The sequence below is a fragment of the Sus scrofa genome, chromosome 12, assembly GCF_054392235.1.
Source record: "Sus scrofa isolate SSC_HxYL_T2T_F1_AM1 chromosome 12, Sscrofa_HxYL_maternal_Yorkshire_Landrace_v2.0, whole genome shotgun sequence".
Taxonomy (NCBI): domain Eukaryota; kingdom Metazoa; phylum Chordata; class Mammalia; order Artiodactyla; family Suidae; genus Sus; species Sus scrofa.
Window position 1 is genome coordinate 44,084,021 of NC_139394.1, and position 21,534 is coordinate 44,105,554.

The 21,534-nt window shown below is 42.7% G+C and overlaps 1 protein-coding gene and 1 long non-coding RNA gene across 2 annotated transcripts in view; one reads left to right on the forward strand and one right to left on the reverse strand.

Annotated features, from left to right (window-relative positions):
• The window catches only part of TAF15 (TATA-box binding protein associated factor 15), a gene marked incomplete at its 5' end in the record, with an annotated part of 29,995 nt that extends 23,369 nt beyond the window's left edge, over positions 1–6,626 (reverse strand). The window contains 4 exon segments of the mRNA NM_001315764.1: positions 4,404–4,506; positions 4,590–4,674; positions 4,760–4,811; positions 6,587–6,626. Of these exon segments, the coding sequence (NP_001302693.1) occupies positions 4,404–4,506; positions 4,590–4,674; positions 4,760–4,811; positions 6,587–6,626 (280 nt within the window).
• A 2,779-nt stretch (positions 6,627–9,405) lies between these two features.
• On the forward strand, positions 9,406–14,609 carry LOC146398243 (uncharacterized). Its single transcript, XR_014821380.1, has 2 exons — positions 9,406–10,322; positions 11,291–14,609. It is a non-coding gene; the product is annotated as an uncharacterized LOC146398243 (long non-coding RNA).
• The last annotated feature ends 6,925 nt before the right edge of the window (positions 14,610–21,534 follow it).

Below are 21,534 nucleotides of genomic sequence, written 5' to 3' on the forward strand. Positions count from 1 at the left end.
TATCTATATTAACAAACAAAACATATTTTAGGGTATCCAAAATATATGGGTAGGTTTTGGCACTTTTTTCTTTAATATTTTTGTCCCTGAAAACATAATACATTAAAATGGTTAAAAAATAAAATGGAGGCGTCCCCACCATCGAACAGTGGGTTAAGAAACCGACTGCAGCCGCTTGGGTTGCTGCAGAGTTAAGGGTTCAATCCCCAGGCCAACATAGTGGGTTAAAGGATCCAGTGTTGCCAGAGCTGTGGCTTGGATTCAATCCTTGGTTTAGGGAGACCTGCTCTGGCGCAGTAATATCAGCAGCATCTCTGGAGTGCTAGAACACAGGTTTATCTTCAGCCTAGCACAGTGGGTTAAGGATCCAGCGCTGTCACATACAGATTGCAACTGTGGCTCACATCTGATCCCTGGCCTGAGAGCTCCATATGCAGTGGGGCAGCCAAAAAGAAAAGAAAAGAAAAGAAAAAAAAAAAAAAAAAAAAAAAATCCAGCCCTGGAACTTCTATATGCTGCAGGTGCTGCCATTAAAAAATAATAATAATCCAAAGCAATCCTGAGAAAGAAAAATGGAGGAGTTCCCATCGTGGCTCAGTGGTTAACGAATCTGACCAGGAACCATGAGGTTGCAGGTCCAATCCCTGGCCTTGCTCAGTGGGTTAAGGATCTGGCATTGCTGTGAGCTGTGGTGGAGATAGCAGATGCAGCTCAGATCCGTGCTGCTGTGGCTCTGGCGTAGGCCGGTGGCTCGGATTAGACCCCTAGCCTGGGAACCTCCATATGCCACGGGAGTGGCCCTAGAAAAGACCAAAAAAAAAAAAAAAAGAAAAAGAAAAAGAAAAATGGAGCTGGAGGACTCAGGCTTCCTGACTTACGGCTATACTACAAAGCTACAGTTATCAAAACTGTATGGCAAGTGGCCATACAAAAACAGAAATACAGATCAACAGAATAGGATAAAAAGCCCAGAAATAAACCCATGCACCTATGATCAACTAATCTATGACAAAGGAGGCAAGAATCTACAATGGAGAAAAGACGGTCTGTTCAGTAAGTGGTGCTGGGAAAACTGGACGGCTACATGTAAAAGAACGAAATTTTTAAAAAAGAATATACATAAATACCATACACAAAAAATAAACTCAAAATGGATTAAAGACCTAAACTTAAGACTGGATACTATAAAACTCAGAGAAAAACACATGCTGAACACTCTCTGACATAACCCACAGCAGTATCTTCTCAGCTCCACCTCCTAGAGTAATGAAAATAAAAACAAAAATAAACCAATGGGACTTAATTAAACCTAAGTTTTTGCACAGCAAAGGAAACCAAAAACAAAACAAAAAGACAACACACACAATGTGAGAAAATATTTACAAATGAAACAACTAACAAGGGATCAACCTCCAAAATACATAAAAACCTCCTGCAGTTCAATATCTTAAAAAACAACAACCTATCAAAAAAATCGGCAGGTCTAGGAGTTGCCATCGTGGCTCAGCTACAAATCTGACTGGTATCCATGAGGACATGGTTTCAACCCCTGGCCTCATGCAGTGGGTTAAGGATCTGGTATAGGCCGGCAGCTACAGCTTTGATTTGACCCCCTAGCTTGGGAACTTCTACATGCCACATGTGCAGCCCTTTAAAAAAAAAAAAAGGGGGCAGATTTATAACAAACATTTCTCCAAAGACATACGCATGGACAAAATACACATGAAAATATGCTCAACATCACTAATTATTAGAGAAATGCAAATCAAAACTACTAAGAGGTACCAACTTACACCAGCCAGAATGGCCATCATCAAAAAGTCTACAGAGTTCCCACTGTGGCTCAGCGATTAACAAACCTGATTAGCATCCATGAGGACATGGGTTCGATCCCTGGTCTTGCTCAGTGGATTAAGGATCTGATGTAGCTCTGATTGGACCCCTAGCCTGAGAACCCCCATATGCCACGGGTGTGGCCCTAAAGAGACCAAAAAAAAAAAAAAAAAAAATCTACAAACAATAATGCTGGAGAGGGTGTGCAGAAAAGGGAACCCTCTTGTGCTGTTGGTGGGAATGTAAATTGGTACAACCACTATGTAAAAGTATGGTGGTTCCTCAAAAAACTAAAAATAGAACTACCATATCATCCAGCAATCCCACTCTGGGAATCTATCCAGAGAAAACCATGACTCAAAAAGATACAGGTACTTCAATGTTTATTGCAGCACTATGTACAATAGCCAAGACATGAAGCAACCTAAATATCCATTGACAGAGAAGTTAATAAACAAGACGTTGTACATATATACAATGGAGTATTACTCAGCCATAAAAACGAATGAAATAATGGTATTTTCAGCAACATGGATGGACCTAAAAATTATCATACTAAGTAAAGTTAGACAAACATTGCATCACTTACACGTGGAATCTAAAGAAAAGGATACAAATGAACTTATTCGCAGAACAGAAACAGACTCAGACTTGGAAAAACTTATTGTTACCAAGGGGCATAAGCAGGGGGGAAGGAGGGGTGGACTGGAGGTTTGGGATGGAAATATTCTTTTTTTTTTTTTTTTTTGCTTTTTAGGGCCGCACCAGCTGTACATGCAAGTTCCCAGGCTAAGGGTCGAATCAGCTGTAGCTGCTGACCTACATCACAGCCACAGCAACATGGGATCCTCAACCCGCCAAGTGAGGTGAGGGATCAAACCCACATCCCCATGGATTCTAGTTATATTCGTTTCCATTACACCACATCGGCAACTCTGGAAATATTCTAAAATTAGGTTGTGAATATGATTGTACAACTATAAGTACAATAAAATTAAGTGGATTATAAAAACATTTTCAAAATAGTATGTTTATGTAGAAAACTTCTTTTTTTTGTCTTTTTAGGGCTACACTCGCAGCATATGGAGGTTCTCAGGCTAGGGGTCCAAATGAAGCTATAGGTGCCAGCCTACAACAGAGCCACAGCAATGCCAGATCTGAGCCGCGTCTGCAACCTACACCACAGCTCATGGCAACGCCGGATCCTGAACCCAGTGATCGAGGCCAAGGATCTAACCTGCAACCTCATGGTTCCTAGTCAGGTTCATTAAACACTGAGCCACAACGGGAACTCCAGAAAATGTTAAAAATACGAGAAAAATAAAAATCATCAGTGATGGAATTCCCATTGTGGCTCAGCAGAAACAAACCCGCCTAGTATCCATGATGATGAGTTCAATCCCTGGCCCCACTCAGTGGGTTAAGAATCCAGTGCTGCCATGAGCTGTGGTGTAGGTCATAGACATGGCTCAGATCCCACAATGCTGTGGCTGTGGCATAAGCTGGCAGCTGTAGCTCCAATTCAACCCCTAGCACGGCAACTTCTATATGCCGCAGGTGTGGCCATAAAAAGCAATAAATAAATAAATAATAAAAATAAAAGTAAATAAAAAAATCATCAGTGACCCTAATCTGTAACTATTATTAAAGGTAATAATAATTATAAAAAAATGGAAATAAAAGGTAAGCATTGAGAAGTCTCCTTTTATAGGAAGGTTTTTATTTCATCAAGGTATAAAGCAAAGGTCCAAATTTTACTTTTTAACATTTAAATCATGTGCACTCATTTACAGCTAAACAATACTTTTATAAATAACACATAAGAATCAAGTATCAGGGAATTCCCGTTGTGGCTCAGTGGGTTATGAACCCGACCAGTATCCACGAGGATGCAGGTTCAATCCCTGCCCTCGCTCAGTGGGTTAAGAGTTGGACATTGCTGGGAGCTTTGGCACACGTCACAGACATGGCTTGGATCCCACGTTACTATAGTGTAGGCTGGCAGCTGTAGCTCCAATTTGACCCTGAGCCTGGGAACTTCCATATGTAGCAGGTATGGCCCTAAAAGGCAAAAAGAAATAAAAAAATAAAAATAATAAAACATCAGTGCTGACAATGTCCACATTCCTTTCTTTTTTTGTCTTTTTGTCTTTTCTAAGGCTGCACCCGTGGCATATGGCGGTTCCCAGACCAAGGGTCTAATCGGAGCTGTAGCCACTGGCCTATACTAGAGTCACAGCAATGCAGGACCCGAGCCACATCCGTGACGTACACCACAGCTCATGGCAACGCCAGATCCTTAACCCACTGAGCAAGGCCAGGGATAGAACCCGCAACCTCATGGTTCCTAGTCAGATTTGTTAACCACTGAACCACAATGGGAATTCCTGTCCACATTCTTTGTAACACTGAATTCTGAAATTCATACTCCATCAACACTTTTCTGGAAAAAAAAAAAAAAAAAAAAAAAAAAAATTTAAACTAGGACTTTGTTAGTGAAACCTGTTTTAATACCCAAAGTGTTATTTCCATTGCCCAACACAACCTTAATACTTTTACTGTTTCCTTACCCTCCTGATGATTCCGTGTTTTGCTGTCCCTGGTTATTATAGGATGGCTGGCCATATGAGCTCTGCTTTTGATTCTCATAACCACCGTAGGGCTGCGAATAACCTAAAAATTGGATGGATATACCATTTAGAAAAGGCTCTGATTTTTTAATTTCTAAAATAGCAAATTTAACACATCAATCCAACCTGATTGGCTTTGTCCGTAACTGGAGTAGCCGCCATAGTTCTGCCCATACGAAGAATCAGTAGTCTGCCCATAGCCAGAATAGCCCTGAAATTTAGGTAAATACAAGTGTCATTATATACTTAAGATAAAACTAACTATTTATAAAGAACTCAATTTATATTTAACCTACTTGTGGTGCTTGTCCATAACCTTGGTTGCCTTGATTTCCATAGGAAGAATAACTGTAAAAGAAAAACGTACTACTTCAAAGAAGTGTGCTAGAATTAAAAAGTTTAAAGACTTCTATCTTCATTTTCAACTTTCAACTTAAATACAGGCTTCTTTCCTGAGAAATTTTCAATCTGTGAGAAATTTTCAATCTGCCAATCTCTCAGAGTCTAAAGTGAAAGGCTGTCAAAGATATAAATGAAGTCATTCCCAGACTTCTTAAATGCCAAACAAACACCAAGAGTTTTGCTTTGGGAGTTCCCGTCGTGGTGCAGTGGAAACGAATCCCACTAGGAATCATGAGGTTGAGGGTTAGAACCCTGGCCTCGATCAGTGGGTTAAGGATCTGATGCTGCCATGAGCTATGGTGTAGGTCACAGACACGGCTTGGATCTGATGTTGCTATGGCTGTGGCACTGGCTCCAACTGGACCCCTAGCCTGGGAACCTCCATATGCCTCAGGTGTGGTCGTAAAAAGCAAAAAAAAAAAAAAAAAAAAAAAAAAAAAGAAAAAGAAAAGAAAAAAGAGTTTTGCTTTGACAATCTTCTTCCACAAATAAACAAAACTTCACCAGAGTTAGAAAATCCCAGAGAATTATGTTTAAAGGGGTGGAGAGAGTGGCGGAGGGGAGCGACCAACTGGGACCAAAACCCATTAATAAATACCTGAAGCAGAAAAATAATGACTCTTTCAATTAGAGCTTTAATCAATTTAGCTACACTCTGACTGATTAATTTCTTCCTACCATTTGCCTTAAATTTGCCTTTGACATTCTAAAAAAGGCAAAGTGTGGCACTAAATGGCCAATTGTAGTGCCTCAGTAATTAGAGGCATGTAAGTCTTCAGAGTACTATCATAGAATAAAAGTGTATCACTAGTGTCACAGCATAGCCTAGCATACAGTTTGCTGACTGAATGAAATAAATGTAGCTTCCTCATATTTTAAGTTTCTTTAATTTTATAGCATATAAGCCTTAGGTCAGAAACAAACCTTCTGAATATATGCCGAAGGAAAGAAAAAATGCCAAAAAAACCTTATTTTAGAGCTATCAAATTCTACCAGAATTTCTTTACTATATTTCATTGAATAAACATTTGTTAGTTGTCTTACTATGAGGGTCTACCCTATGAAAATAAAAAAGTCAAATCAGTTTTTTACATAAGGCTTAAAACTTGATTACATAAAATATCTGAGAGGCTCTTCTGAATATCTCACACTTAACTGCAAAATATTTACAGTTAAAAGTTGAAGGCTTTATTTCTAATAACCAAGAAAATGCTACTGCATTGTACACATTCACATAAAAATACACTTTTTTATTGTGAACACGGTTAAGGAATCTTTAAAAAAAACGCTAAACACTTCTATCGTAGTGCTTCAAAAAAAATCCACTCCAGGAAAAACGTATTAGCATATTACATACAGTCAAAAAAATAAAATGCTTTTTTAAGAAGCTGTTACAGTTCAACTACTTAAATCCTTTTAATACCTGTTTCTTTTAAAAACTTTCCTAAAGGAAACAATCTTTACAATATCAGTGAGATATATTTTAATCTCTAGGCAACATCTATATTTACTGATTCAAACAGCCTTTTTAAAAAGGAAATATAAAAAAGAAATATTTCGCAGCACTTACATACACAGGCCAACTCTTTCCCCTGGACAAGCTAATACTTAACTTTTTTAAGATGTCAAGATTCCAAATCTCAAGAGGAAAACCTGACTTTTTATCTTTTGCTCTCAGTTCTACTCATTCACAGCATTACTAAAATGTATATATACTTTACCTTTGCTGCTCACCCCCAGATTGACCGTAACTTCCAGAATCTAAAACACATAAAAAGAATTTTTAATCTTATTTAAAATTAGGCTTCCCTCAAAGGCTGTAGCTCTTACAGATGAAATGTAGTAAGAAAATGTCATCAAAAGTAACTACAGAAAGAAAAACTAGAAGTCAAAAATACTGTGCAAGGAAAACCTGTACCACAAGTATTTGCTCTCTACAGTAACTACATCTTTGCAAACAGCTACTCTACAAACATGTTCTGTGGCCACAAGAACCCAGTGAACAAATGAAAAACAATCAGGGAAAAACTCATCCTTTTAACAAAAACTTAAAAGCTCAAGCTATATTAGCTTTATATACAAAAAGACATCTGTAACACCTCATCAAGACCAGGAGTTCCACTGTGGCTCAGAGGGTTACAAACCCAACTAGTATCCATGAAGATCAGGGTTCGATCCCTGGCCTTGCTCAGTGGGTTAAGGAGCTGGCGTTGCTGTGGCTATGGTGTAGGCCGGCAACTGCAGCTCCAATTTGACCACTAGCCTGGGAACTTCCATATGCCGCAGGTGTGGACCTAAAAAGTGCACGTGCGCGCGCGCACACACACACACACACTAATCAGGATCAAAAAGGGGAGAATAAGATAAACTTCAAGATTACATTTACTTCTTATTTCTGCTAGCCCAACATATACAACATTCCCTTTTATTGGACTGGATTGCTTTGACTGTCAGCAGCAACGTAAAGAACTACCAAGACTTGGAAAACACAGCTAAGTTAGTTTACCAAACTTTCAGAGACTGGGCCGACTGGTATACTAACTCAGTAATACCCACTTCTAGCTTCCTTTCTGGCAACACAAACTATTAAGGAAGGCATGAGTTGAGTAATACATGTCAAGGGAAAAGAAAGCAAAGAGTTTGACCTTTCAACTTTTCTCAATACTTCCAAATGTCAGTTATTTCAAAACAACTTTTGAAGAGGCTCTATCCTTTAAGCTTCTCATCAGAGTCAAATGAATGAGCTAAGTTTATTAGTGATGAGTATCACATGAAATAAATACTCTTTCAATTGTTAAAAAAATTTTTAAAAATGACTCTCAGTCTCAAACTGCTCTTAGGCTCAACCTCACCTGATCTGAAACAAAACCAACTGTTGTTGAATAGTTCTGCCAAAAATCAAGTCAAATCAGTGACTTTTTCATTCAATTCATATAAAGCTACAATATGAAAACACTGCCACTGGCTGTGGGTGATATCAACTTTGCCACTTTTCTGCAGTAGATATCTCTTATTAGACTGAACAAGAATTTATTGTAATCCTTAATTATTAAAATAATGAATGAAAGTCTAACTCTTTTATGAATGCGGACATAAGGCTACCTGAGATTAAAAAGAAAAAATTATAAATGACAGCATCTGATAATAAATGACTAGATGTATAGCTAAAAACTAAATAAGAAAAATATGAAAAGGACACAGAACCTAATTGGATCATAATGCATCTGTCAAATGGCAAAGGAAGTTTAGTTTCAACCAACAAAGGATTACAGTGAGGAGGGGTATATGAGTAAAACTTAGGATACCCTGGGGATGCATGAGGCTTTAGGTTAAATTATATCCAAAGGTTCTCCCGCTGACTGAGTGGAGTCCAAGATTTATTGTACTTCCTTTTGGCTCAGGCAGAATTACAGAAGTACACAGCACATACATCATGTGACCCTCGCTTAAATCTATTACACATTAGAGCTCTTAACCCAGTCACTTCAGTTCTCTGAAACTGTAAATCTGACTTCTTTAGCTTGACAACTTTAAACTTCACAATAGAGAAATAAGCCTACTAAACAGCAAGACTAGCCTTTAGTATACCTGATTGAGAAAGTGCAGATGTTTTATATTCACCAGAGAAAATCAGTTTACGAATGTTATTCATGGCATTCCAAACCACTCATTATGAGTACTTGACACCTGAGTCTTGTATCTGGACCCATGAATTATTTAAAAGTGCTTTTCCTTCCAAATGTATAGGGTTTTGATACTGTTTTTTTTTTGTTTTTTTTTTTTTGCTATTTCTTTGGGGCCGCTCCCACGGCATATGGAGGTTCCCAGGCTAGGGGTCGAATCGGAGCTGTAGCCACCGGCCTACGCCAGAGCCACAGCAATGCGGGATCCGAGCCGCATCTGCAACCTACACCACAGTTCACGGCAACGCCGGATCGTTCACCCGCTGAGCAACGGCAGGGATCGAACCCTCAACCTCATTGTTCCTAGTCGGATTCGTTAACCACTGCGCCATGACGGGAACTCCTGATACTGTTTGTTTTATAATTAAATTCCATTGCAGCCAAAAAAGGTATCTTCTGTGTGTTTGCTGTTTTTGTTTTGTTTTGTTTTTCCCCTTGGTAAACACTTATTTGCATAAATGTCCCCTATGTGCTTGAAAAGAACTTGCATTTTCCAAATGTTGAAGGAATTCTAAAGCTACAAAATACTTCTTAGTTCTATCATTCATATCCTCACTAACATTTGGTCTACCTAATCTATTAATTACACAGAGAGGTATGTTTAAATTTTTTAAAATTCCCTGTTTGACTGTATTCATCAATTTCTTACAATTGAGTGGTTTTTTGCTTTCTACATTTTGAGGCACATAACAGTACAGATTTACAGCTTCCTGGTCAACTTTTTAACACTACATGAAGACTACCATAAAAATGTCCAAATTTTATTTTGACTAGTAACATAACTAAACAATCCTCCTTTTGGCTATTTGCCCAACTTTATACTTTAAACATTTCCTATTCTGATGTTTTAGGTTATCTTTTTTTTTTTTTTTTTTTGTCACACCCATGGCATGTGGAAGTTCTCAGGCAAGGGAATGAACCCAAGCCACAGCAGCAACCCCAGCCACAGCAACAATACCAGATCCTTAAGCCACTGAGCCACCAGGGAACTCCAGGTGTGTTATTTCTGAAAACATGTATCTAGATCATTTTTTCCCATGTGAAAACCTTTCAACCTTTGTCTCTCAACTGATTTTTTCCTATTTTTATTACTCTTTTTATTTATTCCTACCAGCCTATACTGGACTCCACCTACTAGGGTCTTTACCCCCCAACTCCTTTACTTCCTTCAATTGGATTTTCTTTACTTTCCCCTCTACTGCTTTAGAAGTCTGATGTTCAAATTCTGTTCTTTTAATAAGTTACCACTCATAATTTAAAGATTGTTTTTAACATACATTCTTGACAAAGTTCAAAATAATCTTCAACCACTTCAACTAGAAATATAGGAACCTCGATGCTATAATGCCAATCACAGCTTTCACCTATTATTTTACTTTCAAACTTTAAATGTATAGCCCATGCCCCTCGGCTTAATAAATCTCTTTTGCTTTAAAAATAAAACTCTAAATGTAATCATTTTAACCTTCAAGGTTCTAGTCAACACCTTTTATTTACTGCATTTGCTTCCTCTAACATTTTTTATACCTTACTCTTCCCTTCCAGATTTATTTCTTATTTTTTTATTTTTTGGCAGTGCCCATGGTATGTGGAAGGTCCCAGGCCAGACATCAAAACTGCGCCACAGCAGCAACCCAAGCCGCTGCAGTGACAACGCCAGATCCTTAACTCACTGCACCACAAAGAACTCCCTCCCTTATTCTTAGTCTTTTATTTCAGTAAAGAATTCAAAGTTTAGGAGTTCCCGTAGCGGCGCAGTGGTTAACGAATCCGAGTAGGAACCATGAAGTTTCGGGTTCAGTCCCTGGCCTTGCTCAGTGGGTTAAGGATCCGGCGTTGCCATGAGCTGTGGTGTAGGCTACAGACGCGGCTCAGATCCCGCGTTGCTGTAGCTCTGGTATAGGTCGGAGGCTACAGTTCCTATTGGACCCCTAGCCTGGGAACCTCCATATGCTGCAGGAGCAGCCCTAGAAAAGGCAAAAAGACCAAAAAAAAAAAAAAAAAAAAAAGAATTCAAAGTTTATTTTCCTCTAAATTCCAAGGATCATTTCATTATTTAGCATCTTAACATTTTTAAGTCTACTAATCTTATCATTTCCCTGTTTTTGATAGGTTTGTCATTGGTGTATCTGCAGTTTCAGATTCATGCAACTAGGTATAAAGTGATTTTTATGTCTGTTTGAGACTGCTTCTTAATCCACCAATATTGGAAAATTCTCAACTACTCGATTCTTCACCATTTTCTCTGTCATGAACTTTTATTAGATGTATGACAAGGCTTCAAAAATCTATTTCCCATGGTTCTTAACCTCTTTTCATCTTTATCATTTTGAACTGAATTCTGGGTAATCATGGTATCTATTTTCTACCTATTTCTTCTGCTAGGTCTAGCTCCCTTTCAACTTAGCCACGTTTTTCCATTTCTAGAAGTTACACTTGGTTCTTTTTCAAATCTATGTAACCTTTTTCCATGTCTTGGTGTTGAAGTAATTTTTTTTTTTTTTTTGTCCTTTTAGGGCCGCACCTGCAGCATATGGAGGTTCCCAGGCTAGGGGTCTAATCCAAGCTGTTTGTTGCTGCTGGCCTACACCACAGCCACAGCAACATAGGATCCCAGCGGCATCTGTGACCTATACCACAGCTCACGGCAAGGACAGATCTTTAACCCACTGAGTGAGGCCAGGGATCAAACCCACAACCTCATGGTTCCTAGTCGGATTCGTTTCCCCTGCACCACGACAGGAACTCCAGTTTTTAATAATTTTAAACATAAAAAATACTTGTTTTCAGACCACTGGAGGTTCAAAAGCTATTTGTCACTCTCATTTTGATTCCCAGAATTCTGCAATGTTTTACTATGAACTTATCTTTTGTGAGGCTTGTTTTTTCCTCTAAGATTCGTGACCTCTGAAATTTCCTCAGAAAAGGTTTTTCATTTGTCTCTCCCAGGAACCCCAAGGTTATTGCCAATCCAGAAACAATTTTTCTTTTTGGCCACACCCATGGCATTTGGAAGTTCCCGGACCAAGCAGTGAATCTGAACCGCAGCTGCGACTACACCACAGCCAGGGCAACCCTGGATCCTTGACCCACTGCGCCGGGCCAGGGATCGAACCCACACCTCGGCAGCAACCCAAGCCACTGCAGACAGCTCTGAATCCTTAACACATTGTGCCACATCAGTAACTCCCAGAACCAATTTTTATGTTAATTTCTTAGCTAAAGTTTTCTGGACCCCATAACTAGTCTAAATACACACCCAAACTGTATGAAGTCCAAGTCCCAGGTTACAAGTTCCTAGGAAAAGACTTTTTTTCTCACTCAGAGCCCAGGCTTCCTTTTTATTTCTTACACTGGTATAAAAGTTTTTTCCTAGTTCATTCTTTCACTGAAGATATAGTCCTTTAAACATCCAGGTTTAATATAACAGTCTCAGATCCCATTACATGGCTCTAACGGTTTCAAGGCTTCGTCTCCTGCCCTTAGTTACTTGGACAGTTACTTGGACAATAAACTCCATGTCTCCAAATAATGAGACCTACATCCTCCCTTCCAGGGCAAGCAAGTTAGCTCTATGCCTACCATGCTGGCTTCTACTTCACTTCTGGCAGCAGGGGCTTGCTTTTTATTTTACACAAGTTGCTGCGTTTCTAGGTGCTTGTGGACAGAGGATTTACAAGTTATCTTGGTCTGCCATATTGCCAAAAAGAGAAGTATCTTGACTTTGTAAATTTTAAATGTAAAATACTAGATTCGACTGTAACTTCAAAAGCGTCAGACAATTCACACTTGTCTGAGAGTGTGATGATTGACAATATTTACAATTCTGATTTATTGATTGATTGTATAAGCATCTACCTTTTATGAGATTTACAAGTCTGTCCTGTTGGGCATCTGGAGTGTGGTTTGGAAGGTTTAAAGGACTTAATGCCATTAGTTGTTTGGGGGGAGTCTGCTCTGTTAAATTTATTAAGTTAAATATTCATCAAGAACAAGTCAAAGCATCATTTCTATTTTTACACAAAGTCAAAAGTTATTTTTATATACAAATTACAAAATGTATAAATAGTACATAAAAACACTAAGTAGAACTTAAAGATTCTAGCTTTAATTGACTTAATGTATAAACAAGCAATTATTAAATAGTTCTTTTTGACAAGAAAGTCAATCTCAATATTTAAAAAACTCAAATTACAAAATGACATTTATTTGGTATCTCAGTAATTTGAAGATCCATAATAATGGGTTAACCAGCTCACACACTCCTATAACACACTGAAAATCCTGGATTTTACAGATGGTACACATCTAAAATTTAATTTTCCAGAGACACTACATGGTCCCATAAAAATAAGCCATTGCTTTAAACCAATAACTATGTTAAAAATCAACAGGTCAACCGTTCTAAATGAGCACTATATCCACTGAAAGAGTAAATTTCTCCAAAAGGACAGGAGGATCTCTTTATTATTTTTTTAAGCCATGGATGGGTTACATACCCTCTTGAGAGTGCACCTCTGTGTACTCACGTGGAGCTTTACCAGGTTTCACTCCCAATGATGTGCCTGGTAAAATATGTACCAATGTCTACTTTGGGGTAAGAAATTATTTCTTGCTTGAGTAAGAATTAAATAAAAAGAAGCAAGAGAGAAATTCTGTGCAATGAACAGCCTGTTTGATCAGGTAAATGCCCCATCCCTCAAAAGATCGATATTCTGGCTTAACATCGATGTTAACCTAAGGAATGTTGATCACTCCCCTGTCCAACCATTCTGGTCCATTCAGTCTCCTCTCTGCCTGCTGCTGGCTTTTTCTCTCCTTCTCAATGCGGGCGGGGGAGTGTTGTTTCGTTTTTAGTACCAACAGGTTCTCCCATTCAAGTGTAAAATACTCTGCCAGCAGACATTTTCATCCTAACCATATGGCTTTCAGGAATGTATTTTCCTTTCCCACTTGAAAAATGGTCATGTAACACTCATGATGGTTTCTAGTAAGTGGAGAGCTGGGTCTTTCCTTGCAGCCTATGATATACCCAAAAACAGAGGACCTCGTGTGGCAGCTAGGTCAATCTGCTAAATCAAGAGCAGATCCACGTCCCTGACTTTATATTCTGCTTTAGCAGGATCTAAACGGGCTGTCCTGATGAGACCAAGGCCTCTTTTTCTCTTCCACACAACCGGGGTGGCCTCTATCAATTTAAGTGCTTCGTGGAAGACCGTCGTTCTTTTGGTCGATATGTTTTAACGTAAATGCCACATGTACTTACTGCAGCCTATCAATAGACAAGGCTCACTTTAATTAAGCTCGTGCAGGAGATAAACTGAAAAGGGGAGATGACAGAGGAGGGTGAGGAGGAAGCTGAAATTATACGCAAACACCCCCAACTCGAATCGGGGAGGCTGCTGCAGAGGGAATGACGACATGTAGGATTTCGTGTCAGGCAACGTCCTTTAAAAGGGCTCCCAAAGCGTCAAGGCCCCCACCTGATGAATGGGTGAGTCAGGAAGGCCCAGCTCCACTTCACGGATGGGGAAACTGAGGGACGAGGCGGCGAGATGACTGGCCCGAGGCCTCGCTGAAAGATCTGAGGCGGAGCGGAGAACCAGAAGCACCGATTCTCTCCGGCTGATGCTCTAATCACAGGCTCCCCCCGCCCCTGCGATGGCGTAGAGGCCTCCGCCCCCCAATTCCACACACCCTCCCCCGGGAGCGGCAAGTGGCCTCAGGTTCCAAGAAAGGGGCCAAAAGACCGGAGGCTCGAAGCACTCCCGCCGGGATCTGGAAACGGAGAGCGTTGGGAGCGTGCGTCCCTCCAGTCCAACATGGCGGCGGCCGCGTCCGCCCCCCCACCCCAGCCTCCCTCAGGGCCGGAGGCTTTCCCTCGGGGCCCTCCGGTGGGCGGGAAGACGGCCCAACCCCGCCGGGCCCCTTCTCGCCGCTGCCGCTGCTCGCTGAAGGAGTCACCTACCAGACATGACTAACGGCCGCGGCGCGGAGCCCCCACAGCCCGCGGAGAACAAGGAATACGAAAGCCTGGCGGCGCGGCGGCCGGAGCTCTACTGAGGGCGGCGCGGAGGGCTGGGCCCGACTGCGGGGTCTCTGCAGCCAATCAGAGGGAAGTGGGCGGTACCACAGCACCAAGGCTCGAGGGGTAGCTCTGTAATAGGACCAGCTTCCGAACCTGGGGACTTCGGAATCACCCCCCGTTCTCCCCTACGCGGACGGTACCATTATTGAGAGGGAATTGAGGAGAGGAAGTACCATTGCCGCGATCTGGATGGGGGAGGAATCTGAACTTACGCGCTCCTTCCTGATTACGGTCCTATTTCTCACTTCATTGGATCTGTAAGAATTCGAGGTTAGGAAGCGAAAGAAGAGAAGCCTTATAAACGCAGGTTAAATGGTTAGAAAAGACAGTTCTTTCGCTGAAATTTCGAATGGTATGCCCTTGTTCGTTCTGCTTGGGCTGCAGACTGCTTGAGCCAGCCGGGGGCGTTGGGAGTTAGTAAACTCCCGTACCGAAAAATCGTGACAGACTACCGGACCAGGTCACCTCCTGGTTTGTTTTAACTACCTTGTCAAATAGCAGATAGTCTGCAAAGTGATACTGGAACAAACGTGTGCCTTAAAATGAAATCACGTACAAACTGAACCCTGAGGATGTATTAGAACGAGAGATCGAGCTTTAGTATTCAGCGCTGAGGTAATACTAATTCTAATTGTTAGGCACCTTGCATCATCTCATTTAATTCTCACAACAAAATGATGAAATATTAGTCCCACGTTACAAATGAGAAGGCAGAATTCACTCGCCCTAGGTCGCACAACGAATAAATGGAATTGGAATCCAGATAACACTGCCTGTGGGTCTATACGTTCTGCTGCACTGTCTAGAGAGGGCTCTGGCTCAAGTTTGAGTTGAAGCTATGAAAGCTCAGAGGGCACACAAGGGCACAAGGGCATCTTCCCCGAGGGCGACGTGACGTATAAGCCAAACCATAGGAATGAGCAGAAGTTGACCTAGTAAAGAATTGGGGGGAGGGGGTCCCCGTCGTGGCTCAGTGGTTAAGGAACGGACTAGCGTCCATGAGGACATGGGTTCGATCCCTGGCCTCGCTCAGTGGGTTAAAGGATCCAGTGTTGCCATGAGCGACGGTGTAGATCGCAGACGCAGCTCGGATCCCCCAATGCTGTAGCTATGGCTTAGGCCTTCGGCTACAGCTCTGATTGGACCCCTAGCCCCCATATGCCCCAGGTGCGGCCCTAAAAAGACAAAAAAAAAAAAAAGAGGGGAAAAGTGCATTCGAATAGATAAAAAACAAATAATTCAATATGTTTGGAGTTTACTCACCAGGGGAAAGTAGTAGATGAGGACAGAAAAGGACGTTAAATAGATGAGACCTTATAACGTACATTAGAGTTTGTATTTTGTCTTGAAGGCAGTGGGTACCGCCTGCCAGATTATTTTATCTTTAAACAAAATAAAATATTTTTTTTATTTTTTATTTTTTGGTCTTTTTAGGGCTGCAGCTGCAGCGTAAGGAGGTTCCCCGGCTAGGGGTCTAATTGGAGCTACAGCTGCCAGCCTACACCACAGCCACAGCAACGCCAGATCAGAGCTGAATCTTGGACCTAAGACCACAGCTGAGGGCAATGCCGGATCCTTAACCCACTGAGAAAGGCCAGGGATCAAACCTGCAACCTCATGGTTCCTAGTTGGATTCGTTTCCACTGCGCCGCAATGGGAACTCCTTTCTTTTTTTTTCTTTTTTTTTTTTTTTGCTTGTTATAGGGCCGCACCCATGGCACATGAAGGTTCCCAGGCTAGGGGTCCAATCGCATCTGTAGCTGCCTGCCTACGCCACAGCCATAGCCACTTGGGATCCAAGCCGAGTCTACAACCTAGACCACAGCTCATGGCAATGCCTTAACCCACTGAGCAAGGCCAGGGATCGAACCTGTGTCTTCATGCATGCTAGTCAGATTCGTTAACCACTGAGCCACAAAGGGAACCCTATTTATTTATTTTTGATTTAAGGCCACACCCGTGGCATATGGAGGTTCTCAGGCTAGGGGTCAAATTGGAGCTTCAGCTGCTGACCTACACCACAGACTCACCAGATCTGAGCCACATTGGTGACCTACACCAAAGCTCATGGCAATGCTGGATCCTTAACCCCACTGAGCAGAGGGTGAAGGATCCCAAGTTGTCTCTGCAGATTAAGGATTAGGATCCAGCCGTTGCCACAGCTGTGATGTTGGCCGAAGTTCTGACTTGGATTTGATCTCTGACCTGGGAACTTCCATATGCTGTGTGTGCAACCAAAAAAAAAAAAGGAATGTGTTCAGATAAGAGGTGCCTACAAGCAGGGAGGCCAATTAGGTGACCAAAGCAGTAAGTCTGGTAAGGGATCATAGTGGCCTAGACTTAGGTTGTGGCTGTAGGGATGTAGGCAAAAGATCCCTGACATGATTAAGTAGTATACTGGGCAAGATCTGGTGATTAATTTGGGTGGGAAAAAGAAGTGAGCAGTCTTGGGGTGAATCCTGAGTTTCCCACCTGGACAAGTGGGCAGGCGGTGGTGTCATTCACTGCGATAAGGAACAGGAGGAAGAGCAGGTTGGGCTGGAGGTGCAGCAGCAAGTTCAGAATTAATGCCTTCAGGTCAGAAAAAGAGGCATGCGGTCACCTCTCTTCAATTACACCAGCAGTAAATGTGAGCTCAACCCTAGATGTGGAAGGTCACAGAGCTCTCTAAGCAGGTCCCAATAAGCAAGGTTAAAGGAATTAAAAACTCTTTCATGACTAAAAACAATTTAGCCTTTCCGTATACATGTTGAGGAAGGCAACACAGAGGAGGAGATGGGTGGGTTATTGCCAGTGGGGGACATGACTTCTAGATTTTTCTTCCTCTTTTTAACAAAAGTTTATTATTATTATTATTATTATTACCATTTTTGCTTTTTAGGGCCACACTCTTGGCATATGGAAGTTCCTAGGCTAGGGGTCAAATCAGAGCTTCAGGGGCTGGCCTCTGACACAGCCACAGCAACACCAGATCTGAGCCGCATCTGCAACCTAAACCACAGCTCATGGCATCGGCGGATCCTTCACCCACTGAGTGAGGCCAGGGATCAAACCCGCATCCTCAGGGATAACAATCAGGTTCCTTACCGCTGAGCCACAAGGGAACTCTCTTTATTTCTCTTTTTAATTTTTTTAGAATTAGAGGTGTTTTTTTTTTTCTTTTTCGGCCACAACTGTGCCATATGGAAATTCCTGGGGCCAGGAATCGAATCCAAGCCTGAGCTGCCACGAGATCTATGCCATAGCTACCATATCCTTAACCCACTGAATAGGGCTGGGAATCGAACCAACACCTCCACAGAGACAAGCCAGATCATTGACTCACTACACAACAGCAGGAACTCCATGAAGTTTTTTTTTTTTTTTAAGGTGGAAATACAAAAAGTTCTGTTCATCATCAACCCCTTAAGTTTGTACCACCATTTGTTCATTCATGCATTCATCACTCAGCAGGCATCACCTGGAAGGCCTAGAGGTAGAAAAATAAGAAGCAGGGTGGCTCCTGACCTCTAGGTACTCCAGTTGGACAGGGACAGTACAAACCTAGGATTCCAATCAACTACTGAATATGCTAGAATCAGAGGATGCAGAGGGTGCTCTGAAAACAGAGAGGAAGAGCACCCCGCCTCCTAACTTGAGGAGATGCCTCCTAATGCTCATCTCTGAAGAAAGAATAGGAATTCGCCTGTGGGTTGGGGGCATGTTATATCAGGAACAGCATGCTCCAGGCAGAAAAGGCTGTATTTGCAAAGGTTAGGAGAAAGTAAAGTTCTGGAAATTCTAAGTGGTTCCTTCTGGCTGTTCTTTGGAGTTGCTGGGGTGGAGAATGGTGATAAGTAAAAGAAGTAGACCGGAGCCATATCTTGAAGATCCTAGTGTGCCTTGTGGAGGAATTTGAATGTTAAATTAAAATCAAGAGGGAACTTCTGAAGAATCTAATCAAAGGAGTGACATTTAGTTTCGCATATCCATTATCTCTTTTCATCTTCTGGACAGCTCTATAAAACAGAAAGTGCTGTTATCCAGAGTTCCCATCATTGTGGCTCAGCAGCAACGAACCCGACTAGTATCCATGAGGGTGCAGGTGCGATCCCTGCCTTCACTCAGTGGGTTAAGGATCCGGCATTGCCGTGAGCTGTGATGTAGGTCACAGATGCGGCGCGGATCCCAAGTTTCTGTGGCTGTGGTGTAGGCCAGCAGCTGTAGCTCCAATTCGACCCTTAGCCTGGGAAACTCCATATGTCTCAGGTGTGACCCTAAAGAGGAAAAAAGGAAAAGAAATTGCTGTTATCCACATTTTGTAGATTAACACTAAAACTTGGGGAGGTGAAATTCTTTACCAAGTTCTCGTAGCCAATTAGGAATATAAGTGGAGGAGTTCCCATCGTGGCACAGTGGTTAACGAATCCGACTAGGAACCATGAGGTTTCGGGTTCGGTCCCTGCCCCTGCTCAGTGGGTTAAGGATCCGGCGTTGCCGTGAGCTGTGGTGTAGGTTGCAGATGCAGCTCAGATCCCGCGTTGCTGTGGCTCTGGCGTAGGCCGGTGGCTGCAGCTCTGATTAGACCCCTAGCCTGGGAACCTCCATATGCCGCAGGAGCGGCCCAGGAAACAGCAAAAAGACAAAAAAAAAAAAGAAGAAGAAGTGGAGCTCACAGCCAGGCCTTTGGGCCAAGCCCCGTATTCTTTTTACTGAGTCTCTGGACTCCTCCCAAAGAATTACTCTGGGGCTTCTTTCCAAGGGTCCTTCTCTACCACAAACGACTCACAGATTGACCCTTGTGCCCTCCTGCCTTCCAGGCTTTTTCATTCCAGGATGATTATCTGCAATAAATTTTAATCCTCTCTCTGGTATTAAGGGAAGATAGGTTTGTTTTTGTGTTTTGTTTGGTTTTTTGGGGCATTGCCGGAGGCATGGGAAAATTCCCGGGCTAGGGATCCAACTTGCACCACAGCAGTGACAACACCAGGTCCTTAACCACTAGGGCACTAGGGAACTCCAAGACAGCAGGTAGTTTTCACACATCAGCTTTAGCAGAATGTATCATGGAAGGTCTTAGTACTGGGTCTCTTTGCTCCTGATCCATTCCTGGAGTCCTCCCTGCAGGCTGGTTTCAATTTTAGAGATTCCCTTAATAGGTAGCCTCCAGCTAGAATTAGCCATAGAGCATCCTGGGTGGGGGTAGAAGAAAAAGGATGATGGAAGGTTATTTCTCCTCCCCCATGTACTCTCTCTCTGTTGGCCACAGGGGGTGTCTCAAGCAGCACTTCCTTCTCCAGAGACTCAGTTTCCCTTGGTGCCTCTGGCTCCTAGGCTCCATAACCCTACTCATTCTTTCATCCTTCCAGCCTATGGCTGGTAGAGTCTCCTTGCTGTTGATCATTTCTGAGTTGCTTCCATCCCATTTGGCTTCCCACCCCTTCCACCATTGGTGTAGGGCCTTATCAGACCCTGCAAGGACTGTGAATTTACTCAGAATGAGAAGAGAAGCCATGAGAGGGAGCCAGTAAGCAGCGCACCCAGACGGTCTGCCTGATTTTACCAGGATTACTCTGGCTGCTGTTTTGAGAACAGACTGTAGGGGGCGAGAGAGCAAAAGCAGGGTGAGGTTATTACTCCCACCAGAGGAAACACAGAACCACACTGATCTTTGGCCTCTTTTGAAATCTTGTGGAACTCGCAATGGTACCACATAATTCAAGGCTTTCTTACTTGCTTAGAGGCAGATTTGTTCTCTAGTTGGGTTGCATCATTCTTCTTTGAACCCCCCAGCGCCTCATACAATGCCTGAAACAGTAAATGCCCAAAAAAGTGTGGGGCAGGGGGGATGCGGGAAGAAATCTTGTACTGAATGAATGAATAAATGGTGAAAAAAGGAGTTCCCATGGAGGCTCAGCAGTAAGGAACCGACTAGTATCCATGAGGTTGCCAGTTCAACCCCTGGCTTTCATCAGTGGGTTAAGGATCTGGCGTTGCCAGGAGCTGTGGTGTAGGTCACAGACAAGGCTCAGATCTGGCAGTTGCTGTGGCTGCGGTGTAGGCCAGCAGCTGTAGCTCTGACTGGACCCCTAGCCTGGGAACTTCCATATGTCATGGTGCAGCTCTAAAAAAAAAAAAAAAAAAAAAAAAAAAAAAAATGGCGGGAGTTCCTGTTGTGACGCAGCGGAAATGAATCCGACTAGGAAACATAAGGTTGCAGGTTCAATCCCTGGCCTCGCTCAGTGGGTTAAGGATCTGGTATTGCCATGAGCTGTGGTGTAGGTCGCAGATGCGGCTCAGATCCTGCATTGCTGTGGCTGTGCTGCAGGCCAGCAGCTATAGCTCCGATTCAGCCCCTAGCCTGGGAACCTCCATATGCCACAGGTGCAACCCTAAAAAAAAAGGAAAAAAAAAAAAAGGTGAAAACAACAGCATGACATCTTTTCTATTTGTCCACAAACTCCTCAAAAACAAAATCTTTGTCCAGGACTTTCCTGTGCCTCCACAAGGTACAGAGTGAGCGTGGAGTGAGTATTTGTTGAACACTGGGCCTGCTCTGCGCCAGGTGCCACAGGCAGGAGTCGCCTTCCTCACCCACCCCTCACCCTGCAGAAGCATCCCGGGAGCCCCACGCCTCCAGGCTTCCTAGAGAGCAAGCCTCCCACCAAGATTAGCTTCACATTCCACTGCGGTGGGGGCGGGCGGGAAGGGGTCCTTGTGAATGACCAGCTGCCCTATCCTCTGAACAGAGGCAGGCACTTCCTGTTTGGGGTGGAAAGGAAGCAGACACTTTCCTGTTAGCAGGTCTTTTAAGCAAAGCCGCAGATGCTGAACAGGTCCTGGCCCGGACTTTCAGGCCAGATGCCTGGCGATTAGACAGCCTTTATGTGGAAAGGAAGTGGGGCAGAGTGCCAGATTG